The 12,827-nt window shown below is 38.8% G+C and overlaps 1 protein-coding gene across 1 annotated transcript in view; it reads right to left on the bottom strand.

Annotated features, from left to right (window-relative positions):
* Positions 1-12,827, bottom strand: part of LOC110052202 (protein polybromo-1-like) — a 218,513-nt gene that overhangs the window by 93,302 nt on the left and 112,384 nt on the right. Inside the window, exons 16-22 of the mRNA XM_020758318.2 lie at positions 7,996-8,187; positions 6,835-6,888; positions 6,087-6,164; positions 2,611-2,700; positions 1,720-1,783; positions 687-771; positions 313-415 (exon numbers count right to left, since the gene is read on the bottom strand). Coding sequence (XP_020613977.2) covers positions 313-415; positions 687-771; positions 1,720-1,783; positions 2,611-2,700; positions 6,087-6,164; positions 6,835-6,888; positions 7,996-8,187 — 666 coding nt within the window. The remainder of the gene's footprint in view (positions 1-312; positions 416-686; positions 772-1,719; positions 1,784-2,610; positions 2,701-6,086; positions 6,165-6,834; positions 6,889-7,995; positions 8,188-12,827) is intronic.

Below are 12,827 nucleotides of genomic sequence, written 5' to 3'. Positions count from 1 at the left end.
GTTATTTTGCCTTCTCGTCAGAAAGGTATTAATAGAGACACAATCCACTGGCATACATGACGTAGATTTATTCAATACTGAGTTTGCAATACATCATAGGGCGATTTTGATTGACCAAATCAAATGACCAATTGACCAATTGACCAAATGACAAAGCAAAAGTTGGTTTGTGTTCAGGTTGCGGTAGAGAAAATCAACCTCTCATACTTATTCTGCCATGAGAATATGCCTGCATTGTGTGGCCCAGGACATAATGACAGAGGAAACAATGTATTATACTCATGGAAACAGGGAAAAAATTGCATCTCTTACAGTACAGTCCTTGACAGCATTAAAAAGCTCTCGGCACAACTCCTTCAATTCATTTGTAGCTGAAGGTACTTGGCTGTATTTCTTGGCTGAACCAGGTGAGGATCTACAGAGAAAATTTCAAACTAAATTTATTGCCAAGGTTCAACTCATGGGACTGATAAATCAATCAGTCAAACATATATAATAAGCTATTTGAATCCGCTTTAGCATGACTGCTGTACTATTGGCTATCAAGAAAGTATGAACAGAACATAACCACTGATCATGGCACCTCATGTACAACATCACAAACTGCACATTAGAGTTTTTACATGTAGTACATGTACTTAGCCTCAGTAAGCTGATGACAAAGGAGAGTGGCTTCCTTAACTTACGAAATTCTGCCAGACTTGGTAGGTGTAGCTTGCTTGAGGGTTGTTGCTTGGGACATCCCAGACTCACCGGACTGAGATGGAACCGCTGAAAAGATAAACATATTTCTATGGCAACTGAATGAAGATAAGCGTTACTTGGCAATAAACCCTCACCACAGATAACGCAACAACACACGTTGGGCTTGTTTCCATGGACTTTCTTTCAAATTATTATTATTGATGGGAATTTTGCACCTCAAAAGCTGAAACATTTTAGGCACACAAGAATAATTTTTATTGCAGTTTTAAACCTCTTTATAAACACAACAATCTGAAACACAAAAGATGTCCTGTGGTCATCAAGTTAAAATCATAAATACTGTAAGTACATAAACTACAAAAATACTAGTAGTAATTGTAGACTAAAGAGTGAGTTTGAGTATCGGTGGGTTTGGTATGTTAAAACAGCAAACATTATAGGAACAACATTTTGTGCCTGAGCTGTTATGGCCTCCCTTCAGCAGGGGCAAAAACAATGAATTCATCGTAAAGCATGTGCATATGAGAGAGCTTATTCTCATTTTATATACACGTGTTTAATACATTATATTAGTTACCATTCTGGATTGTGTAAATCGACACAAACATTGCCTGTTCCATCAGCATGCGAGACAACATGCTTTTATTACCAATACTAGGACAATTATGACTTGAAAGAAAGCACATGGATGAATGTGGAGATGAAGTCATTTGCCCCTGAAGAAATTTTTTGGGGGTGCCAAATTGGTATCTCTAGATAGATACTCAAAATGTCAACTTTTTCCCGATTAGAAATACATTCTCTCGAATGCAATAATATAAACATATACAGAACAACCTCTGACTAACAATAGGGCTTTATAGTAAAAAAAATGTTACTGACCTTTAAACCTAACAGTAAAATAAAGCCCAAGTGATAACGTGAGGTGAGCCTACTTTTGGGAAAGGAAAGCTTATTTTTGAGGTCGGCAAAAATAAGTATGGTTTTAATTGCCTTACTAAAAATATAAAATACCTGGCTGGGATGGACCAAGTGATTTCCGCTTTTTTCTCAACACCTTCTCTAAAGTACAAGCATCCTAGGTAAAGAGTTCATGTAACAATGGAAACTTAACATCGCAGACAAATGGCACAAATTGTTACGGTCTGTAGTAACCTAAAAGCAGTATTGCAATGTACACGATCATGGAAAATTAAAAAGATTACGAGCAGATTATTCAATACAACAAAAGGAACACTATCACAGCAATAATTTTGCTATGTTTGAGGTCAAAGCAGTGCTAAAAGTATTACTAGACACCTTCACTTGTGCATGAACTGCACATACAGCCCCAAGATGAACAATGATATTTAGTGACTTATTCAAGGGAATACAAATTCTAATGAGCCTTTTGTGATTTTCCAAGACATGATGATGAAACTTCAAAAAGTCTACCAGAGTTTTCAATCTGATTTCACAACTTACAAGGTAGTCAATGTGCAACTCATTATACAGCCCCTCTTTTATATTATCAGTGCACTTACAGAGCAAGTTTTAACAAATCTAGACCATGATTTTTAAGTTGCCTTCATTAAAGAAGTCTTTTGCAATGTAGTTGATAAACTGCAGTAGTTGTTTCCATAACAAAACCTGTACAACACCTTGTCAATAGCCTATGCACCCTCAAAATCAAACTTCACAGTCCCTGTTTATTTCTTCAATTTTTCCAAAAAAAACAAAAAAACAAAGAAGGTTCGGACAAGGATTTAAAAAGCCACTCTCAGGGTGAGGTAGCGCCCAGTACTTATAAGGTAGTGCCCAGCACTTCACTTTACCATCTAGATTCCTGCTAGACTATCTTCAGCAATTTGAATTATGGTTTTCAGTGGTAAAAAGATTATGTGCTAATTATACACACAGCTGTACCTGATACACTTGAGAATCCTCCTCATTGTAATACCGTGCATTGTCAAACATAACTTCAAAGTCAAGCATCAATTCATCTTCCCCAGAATACTATAACATAAAATGCAAAGGAAATCAACCAAACAGAATCTAGTCAAGCATTTTCTGGATGGTTTGTGAAGACAGCACAATATTGGTAGATTCCTCCACATGAAGCAAAAGAAGGAAGGAGATCATTTAAGGTGCAGACATTCTAACCTGGGACTACATTTCAGGTGTTTGCTCAATCTACCTAGATCATCTGCATCTGAACCCCTTCCTGTGCTGGGTAAACTCAAGGCCTTAGTGGAATCAAAGTCTCGTTCAGTTGACTCTGAATTTCTCGGGACAGATGGCAAAACCTCTCTTCTTGGATATACAACTGCTACAGACCTTGGAATACTGCAAATTGCAAATGCTGTGTCTGTGGAAAGGAATGTATTCAAAGTCTTTTCAGTGGCCTTGGAAGGATGAAGAATGTTGAGGTCAAATTGCATATTGATGACAATGTGAGACCTATTCATGAATTGCACAGATGCATCCCATTTCGTCAATGAAAGAATCTTGAAGCTTGTGTTGAATCCCTGCTGCAACAGTATATCTGAGTTAACTCAAGGTGCCATGTTGTATTCAAGAGGTGACCTGAATCCAGCAGACTACATCTCAAGGCATCTCCATGGTAATGCAAAGTCACACTTATGGCTCTAAGCAGGGAAGAGATCAGTAAAGCAACCAAAAAAGATGCCACTCTTCAAGAAGTAATGTGCCTCATCTCAACTTGCCAGTGGGATAACCTGAAGCCAGTAGAGGGAGTCAATCCAAACACTCTCAAGAGATTTGCTAACATCCATAGTGAGCTGACTTCAGTGGATGGTAACCTCGTGCTTCGTGGAAGCCGCATAGTAGTGCCCGATGCACTTCAGAAATGAGTGGTCGAATTGGCTCATGAAGACCATCAAGAGCTAGCTAAGACTTGTAGCCTGTTGCGCTCAAAGGTCTGGTTTCCAAGAATGGACAGCCTAATTGATTCTATAGTGAAACGTTGTATTCCCTGTCAAGTTGCCTCTCAAGCCTTCCCGTGAGCCTCTGCAGATGACTCCTTTGCCCAATGGTCCATGGGAAGTTGTGAAGTTGTGAAGTTGCTGGACACTATGTCCTTGTTGTAATTGATGATTACTCAAGATTTCCTGAGATTGAGATCGTCCACTCTACTTCTGCCAAAGCGGTGATTCCTAAGCTCGACTGCATATTTGCTTCCTATGGCGTACCCCAGGTGGTAAAGTCTGAAAATGCCCCCCTCCCTAATGGTGGCTAATTCGCACAATTTGCTAAATATCTTGGCTTCAAGCACCGAAAGATGTCTCTTCTATGGCCCGTAGCCAATGGAGAAGTAGAATACTTTATGAAAACCTTTGGAAAGGTGCTATGCATCACTACTCACTGGAAAGCAAGAAATGTATCAGTTCCTACATAACTATCGTGCCACTACCCATTGTACTACGGGTGTTGCCCCTCCTATAGCCCTGTTTGGGAGGCCAATTAGAGTCAAGTTACCCAACCCTGTAGTTATGCCAAGTGGTGAAAGTCCCACGCGCAAAAGAGATGCTAAGCAGAAACTCAGGATCAAGAGCCAAGCTAAGACTAGGAGAGCAGTCAAAGATTGTCACATTCAGGTTGGAGACACAGAACGAGTCAGACAACCAAAGCGAGAAAAGCTATCAACGCCATATCACCCGACCCCATTGACTGTCACTAACAAGCATCACAGCATGCTAACAGCAGAAATCACTGACCAAAAGGTAATTCATCATGTAATTCATCTCACTTCAAAAAGCTTCTGGCTGATGACTCAACCACATTCAGAACCATTCAGTCACATGAGGGAGAGGCAGTTGACCTGGAAACTGATAGCAGCCCTCCTCCTGGTATTCCAGTCTCAGTCTAGGAGTCCCCAGACTGACCAGTGGACCCCCATAGAAATGTTGAGATCCTAACTGAACTTGTGCACTGAAGGTCTGCATGTGTATCTGTGCCTCCAAAGAGACTTATCCAAGAGATCTGACTAGTGATGATTCACTGATTTAAAGTGATTTTGAACATTTATTTGATGAACATTCTTTATGACTGATTTCAAAGTGACTCAAGTATTGATTTATGGACATTGTTTGAGAATTATGAACTTTGAGTCTGTGAGAACATTTCGTAGTTGAGCATTCAGTGGTTAAGGACTTTGCGCAGGACTATGTGTCACCGTGTTCAAAGTTTATTTTGCCTAGTCTAGTTCTGTCGCTTAGTATCTGTTGTTACTGTTACTTGTTTCACAATATTTGTTCCTTTGATTGTGCGATTCTCCTCAACTGTAGGAAAGGAGAAATGTAGTGTTTAGTGTTACACAGTGACGTGACACGCCTTGTGTCATATAGCTGAGCATGCTGAGAATAAAGTAATTGACAGATGTGATTCCAACATGGCTGGTGTGCAGACTTTGTGTCGTCTTGTGTGATTCTCAACCTCGTTTAAAACATTACACGGTCATCAATTCATTGTCGGTTTTATACCTGTCTTTCGTTGCCAAAATTGATTAATCCACAAGTTTTCTGAACCATATATACATACATACATATATATATATATAAAGTGTAAAATTTGATTTTCGTAGAACAGTGCTCAATACATCAGAGTAGAGCGAAGTATACAATGTGGGAGGAAAAACACAAATAAACTACAAGTTGATCCCTACAAGCCTGTTTCGTGGTTGCCCACTCATCAGGGGATTTAATAAGAATAATCTTTACCACCATTTATATACAATATAATTTACATAGTATATGCAGCGCGAAATTTAATGGGTTAGTTGTTTCGTAGAAGGGCTTTCTTTCTGTGGCGGCAAGATGATACAAGTTCATTACGTTTGTTAAGTGTTGATAGCTTGGGTTGGCAGATGATAAGGAATTTTTCTTTAAGGCAAAGGTTACATCTTTTGCTTGAGCTGTTATACGGCGAGTGTGAGGAGAGAATGCGCCAGGAAATAAAGTGTTTGATGTCATTGTCTTTGAGGGTCTTTGAGGTTTTATTGCAATAAAATGATGATTACTCGTGAGACCTGAACTTCTCTGAAGTTATAGTTGATGTTCCTCAATCAATTGAGTTGAGCGCTCTACGAAATACATTCTACTCAAAAAAAGAATATATATATATACCTACCTATCTACCGCAGGAATCTTACATTACAAAATGCAAAGAGTGGTTACACAAGAATGTCTTAATAATGAATAATCACCCTTGTCTTCTCCTGCAGCATACAATGTATTCTTAAACCCAGGTTTCTAATCATTTCAGTAATAAAACACCACGTCTTTTTGAAATAGCTCCTTGCATGGCCTACATTTTACCACTGAAGTCAATTTAGTAGAACAATCATGTAAACCTATAACTGTTTTCAAAAAATGAATACTTACTTTGCTATCCCTGATGTTGTTTTCAATCTGGCTCAAACAGACTGGCTCAGATATCACCTGATAGTAATCTGGATAATCCTAGATTAATGATATGGACATGCACATGTAACTTATCAAACACCTGACAATGACACTCAATTCTACTGAAATAAATGCAGCTTATTGTGTTTAATCACTGACCATAATTTTGTATCTGCCAACTTTTTCTGAGTCAAAGGCATGAGATTTTTAGACTGGAAGTGCCCGGAGTTTTTAAAGACGACAAAATGTTATCGGAAGATGTTCTCAACATTTCCAATCTAAGTTTTAGGATGTGTTGTGCTAAACATACTTATCAGTACTTCTCTCTTCCAAAATTGGAGAACTGGGAGAAGTATTATTGCTCACACAGAATTTCTTTTCTTACAGTGGCATGAGTTTACATAATAATTATTGTCTTTTGAAAGTATGTAAGTTAAGGCAGTAATAGCTCATACTTTTCAGCCAGGAGGGGAATTGTCTATCTTAAGTTGTGTTTTTAGCTTGCAGACAGGAGACTAAGTTTAAGGTGTGAGAGTTGGCAAGTACATGCATATTATTGTGCTTATTTGGGCATAAATGAAGAAGTTTTATAAGCTAAAGTAGAACTCCAAATAGATACAAATATAAAATATTTCACGTTACCTAAAATAGTTTCAACCTAAATTTCGCTTTTTATACCGGTACAATTGCACAATGCTGCAGAAACACATTATGACAAGAATCAAACCTGTGCTGAAGGGAGTTCCACAAATATTGCTGAAAGGTATCTTCCATTCTCATCCTAATGATACAAAAATGCAAAGATCATTACATGTAAGCCCGAACTTTAACTGCCTTAAAGGAGACACAAAGTTACTAACAGTACTGTAAGGCACACATGGTTTGGAGCTTGTCTGTTAACTTACTGTAACTCCCTCTTAGACAAACATTATTGGAATTATTCCCTAACATATTGGCCTTAAAAAGAGCTTACTTCACCACATGTTAACACAAGCCTCAACTTGAAAAGGGTGTTATGAGGCATTATTGCTCATAAAGGAACTACTTGTTATGTGAGGGCAGTTTAGCTTTCAAACAACCCCATAACGCTTTTCTCCATTCAAGGGTGTGTTGTGATATTTGCAAAATGAAAAAGTTCAGCGTTGAGAAACTGTTTGTTACTCAGGCCTGCCTACACGTTTTACATTACATGTATCTGTACATGTCTTCCTTGTGCTGTAGTCAGAAATGACAAGATCATTTTGTTTGGTCAAAAGTGAGGTATAGACTGAGCAAAACAATTGAGCCTGCGGCACGCAAATAAAAGATATACTTTCACCCTCCAGTAACTGATGTGCAAGTAGTGTAGTGTCATAAGCACTGGCTCTCCATGTGAGACACTACGGGTTCGAATCCCATTGTTGACTGCTGATTATTTTTCATTTTCTTCTTCATTGTTTTTTCTTTTTCTGTCAAGAAACCATTTACTGAAAGGAAGCATTTGTCTTTCTGTTGCTTGTGTAAAAAAAAATCGTCTGGAGCCTTTAATCATTCATTTATATCGATTACTTTTGAACTCACAAATCATGTAGGTTTGTGAAGGAAAACCACGAGGACTTTCCCTGAATCGAATCGCTAAGGAAGAAACATAAGTATTTTCCTTACAATGAAAAAATTGTTATACCTTCAGTCTCTCAAAAAAAAAACTACCTTGACACACTGCAAGCGACTGTAAAATGGCCTTAGACTGCTGATGTTCGAAACCCGCGGGGGGAGACTCCTATATGAAAAGGTTGGTTATAATCCTGCATGTGCATCATCAATGAACACCAGGGAAGTTCCATTAATTGCCTCTGAATTCACAAGCAGCACACTAGCACTACAAGCACAGTAACATTGCAACTGTCACCTGATAGTTCACCACAGCCTTGTACAACTGACGCATTCTTTTCCTCAATACAATAGGATCCACCTCTTCAACTTTCTTGCTTTTCTTGGGTTTCCTTATTTCTGTTTTTGGTTTTCTCTGAGTTATTTCTCCACTAACTTCCTCTTTCACAGATGGTAACTCAGGATCCAATTTCTTAGGCTTCTTTTTCTTCTAAAATATAAATAAAAAATAATTCAACTTTAAAATTAGTCCATTCTTCCCGTTTTGAACTAATTTCTTACTGTTGCAAAAATGAAAGTAGCTATATATATATATGTATATATACTGTATATGAAAGAACCCCTGACCTTGTGCACCCCAAATAATCATATTTTAAAGTGAATAAATGTTTGAAAGAAAATTCGCCCTAAGTGGGATTTGAACCCACGTCCCCCCGCATACTAGTCAGGTGTGATATCCACTACACCATCAGGACAACCATGCTGGCAACACGGCAATCAAAGATGTGATTTACGTTGCATGGAACGTGGTCTCCCGGGAAATTTTCTTTCAAGGTGACAAGGTAGGGGAAGCCTATAACTCCGTTTTGAAATCCAACTAAGGATCAAGTTCATGATACACAACCGAAGTCAACTTAGCAGATGACAATGGAGGATCCACAAAGGATACAGGCTACTTTAAATTAATATATACTGTATATGAAAGAACCCCTGACCTTGTGCACCCCAAATAATCATATTTTAAAGTGAATAAATGTTTGAAAGAACATTCCCCTAAGTGGGATTTGAACCCATGTCCCCCCGCATACTAGTCGGGTGTGATATCCACTACACCATCAGGACAACCATGCTGGCAACACGGCAATCAAAGATGTGATTTACGTGGCATGGAACGTGGTCTCCTGGGAAATTTTCTTTCAAGGTGACAAGGTAGGGGAAGCCTATAACTCCGTTTTGAAATCCAACTAAGGATCAAGTTCATGATACACGACCGAAGTCAACTTAGCAGATGACAATGGAGGATCCACAAAGGATACAGGCTACTTTAAATTAATATATACTGTATATGAAAGAACCCCTGACCTTGTGCACCCCAAATAATCGTATTTTAAAGTGAATAAATGTTTGAAAGAACATTCCCCTAAGTGGGATTTGAACCCATGTCCCCCCGCATACTAGTCGGGTGTGATATCCACTACACCATCAGGACAACCATGCTGGCAACACGGCAATCAAAGATGTGATTTACGTAGCATGGAACGTGGTCTCCCGGGAAATTTTCTTTCAAGGTGACAAGGTAGGGGAAGCCTATAACTCCGTTTTGAAATCCAACTAAGGATCAAGTTCATGATACACAACCGAAGTCAACTTAGCAGATGACAATGGAGGATCCACAAAGGATACAGGCTACTTTAAATTAATATATACTGTATATGAAAGAACCCCTGACCTTGTGCACCCCAAATAATCGTATTTTAAAGTGAATAAATGTTTGAAAGAACATTCCCCTAAGTGGGATTTGAACCCATGTCCCCCCGCATACTAGTCGGGTGTGATATCCACTACACCATCAGGACAACCATGCTGGCAACACGGCAATCAAAGATGTGATTTACGTAGCATGGAATGTGGTCTCCCGGGAAATTTTCTTTCAAGGTGACAAGGTAGGGGAAGCCTATAACTCCGTTTTGAAATCCAACTAAGGATCAAGTTCATGATACACAACCGAAGTCAACTTAGCAGATGACAATGGAGGATCCACAAAGGATACAGGCTACTTTAAATTAATATATACTGTATATGAAAGAACCCCTGACCTTGTGCACCCCAAATAATCATATTTTAAAGTGAATAAATGTTTGAAAGAAAATTTGCCCTAAGTGGGATTTGAACCCATGTCCCCCTGCATACTAGTCGGCTGTGATATCCACTACACCATCAGGACAACCATGCTGGCAACACGGCAATCAAAGATGTGATTTACATGGCATGGAACGTGGTCTCCCAGGAAATTTTCTGATGGTGTAGTGGATATCACACCCGACTAGTATGCGGGGGGACATGGGTTCAAATCCCACTCAGGGCGAATTTTCTTTCAAACATTTATTCACTTATATATATATGTGTAAGTATCTTCCTAGAAAAAATTAGACTGCTCAGTGCTTGTCAAATCCAGGATGTGTTCGATAACAGCACTGAGAAAAGTAGTGGAAAACTGTAATAAAGCCACTGACAAACCACTAGAATGGTCTTGAATGAATGCAGGGACTCACCATGTAGACATTCCTGACATTTTATGCTTGACTTCATTAGTTTGCAATCCGTTCATAATCATACACTTAGCAAATTTGCATAACTTTGGACCTTTTTACATAATCCACTGTTACACTTTCCATTCACAACCCATGAAAACCGAAGTTCTTGATCCAAACGTCTTTTTAGTGTTTTTTAAACAAACATTTGTTTGAAAGTTTTTTAAGCCAGTGTCAAACCATTTTTATATATTGATACAAAAGACTTAATATGTTATTGTGTACAAGAAAATTTATGAACCAACCAAAAAAATAATACAAAACCAAACACAGTCAGAATGATCAGTGATGCATAAGTACCTTAAGTCATTAGAAGGTCTTCAGCACAAAAACTCTCAATCGATGCAGGGGAGGGGGGGGGGGGGGCAGCCTTCAATAACAAATACTTTGTGCCAATAATGCATTCAACCATGAAAAGTTGGTGAGTATTTTTTAGAATCCCTGCTGACAAGCTTTCCCTCTGCTCTCTCAATAACAATTTTTTATATGCACCAAACTACAATCCTGGACAAAAGTAGTTCGGACAGTTGAGCTGGATCACATTTTCCCCAACCCCCCTAATCAATGTTGGAAAATGTTGTATTTTTCTCAACAAAAAGGGAAAAAATCAACTGATTATAAACATTGCAAGTGGGGGGAGGGGAGAAGTTGCTTCGTGTCCCAACTTTTTTGTCTGCAATGGTGCGAAAGAAGAATTTAAAGAAGATCACACCACTCGCTGTAAAACAGGTTAGAGAAAAGGGGAGTTGTACTGTCTTACAGGTACAGCTAACGAGCGCTACTAAAAAGAAACAGCATGCAACGACAAGTTTTACCTGGGTAGGTAAATGACCTCCTATGGTAAGCAATTGATAAGTCCGTGACATGACCCTCTATTGCTTCTCAAGGGGCAAAAGGCTCACTAATTTGTTCACCCCTAAAATCAACTATGCACAAGATATTGTGTTTGAGAAGGATGTCTCTATTTCAGGCACTGAAATAAATGATCTTGTCTATTTATTAAGAGGGGTGGTTGATTTGCACGAAACAGAAATGATGCAAATTCGGTTGAAACAGTGGGCACAGAGCAAGTGGATATTTTCATCTTACCCAGTGGACAACAATAAAGCGTTGCTGCTACCTAAACGCGATAAAATTATGCATGTCTCTCTTCGTTTTCCTCTGTAAAACCAGAACGCGTATAAAGCGAGGTGTGTTCTCGGCTTCAGAAGTGTCACAGGGTTAACCACCCTGATTAACCCTCACAATTAACCATTACTGGTAAAACATTTTGGTTCCAAACTGCTTCGAGTCATTCAAATTATACCTTTTTCTGCTTCATACAGTACAGCCCCAAAATAATGCATATGCAACAACTTCTTTTTGCATCCGCATGCCGGCAACTTCTTGCGGCTTCTTGAGGGTTGCTTGCGCTTGGATCTTGCAAGATGCCAGAACTTCTTTGCGGTTAGAAGTTAAAACCACAAGAACTTCTTTGCAGTTGGATTTTCGAAACGCAAGAACTTCTTTGCAGTAGGATTTTCAAACCACAAGAACTTCTTTGTGCTAACATCTTAGCATGCGAAAATCTGTATCGAGACAGTACCATGTTGGCGGTACTAAAATAAACGGCAGACAATACATATAGAAGCGATGATGTTTAAAAATTGTTCCTAGAAGATTGGAACATGAGCAGACAAACTGATTCTTAAACTTTTGGGTTAGAAATGTTAGGGGTTTACATTTAGGGTAGTCTATTGGTGTTTCCTTCAAGTAGTTCATGTACCAGGTCCATGTTGTTAGTCCAAGTGCTAAGGGTCAGCGAAATGTACCAACCCAAATAAAAAGCACTCCATTGAAAAGTTCCTCTCTCTGAAATCAACACCTTATTATCTTTAAAGATATTTGGCAAAGCTAATTACCTCACCGGAAATTAATTTGTTGTTTTAACCATATACTCGTCCAAGAGAAAATCATTTTCTCTTGACTTGTCATATCGCGTGCACAACCCACTTGTCTATCTAAAATTGTATGTATCGAAGATATGTTATTATGAGTTTGCCGTGAGTGCAAATTTATCCAACACTGTATAAACCAAAATCCACCCCCAAATCTTTGTTTAAAAGCTGAAATTAAAAGCACTCTGCTGATCCTACAAACAGCAAAGGAAAGCCGCAAAGTACAAGTTTCTCTCTTTGAAATCGACACCTTATTATCTTTAAAGATATTTGGCAATGCTAATTACCTCACAGAAAATTGTGACCGTCCATATGAAAACACGTCTTATCCACAAAAGGGTTTTCTGGGGGGTTTGAGGTTGCTCTGAAACCCTTTGGAAACCCGGTTTCAGAGGGTTTGAAACCCTTTGGAAACCCTTTGGAAACCCTTTGGAAACCCTTTTGAAACCCTTTGGAAACCCTTTTGAAACACTTTGAAACCCTTTGGAAACGCTTTGAAACCCTTCTGAAACCCTTTTGAAACCCTTTGGAAACGCTTTAAAACCCTTTTGAAACGCTTCAAAATCCTTTGGAAACCCTTTTGAAACGCTTTGAAACTCTTT

The sequence above is a fragment of the Orbicella faveolata genome, unplaced genomic scaffold (assembly GCF_042242905.1).
Source record: "Orbicella faveolata isolate gen_17 unplaced genomic scaffold, um_ofav_v1 contig_4, whole genome shotgun sequence".
In the NCBI taxonomy this organism is placed as follows: domain Eukaryota; kingdom Metazoa; phylum Cnidaria; class Anthozoa; order Scleractinia; family Merulinidae; genus Orbicella; species Orbicella faveolata.
The sequence above is the reverse complement of the archived record's forward strand: the minus strand, read 5'-3'. Positions and strand labels throughout refer to the sequence as shown.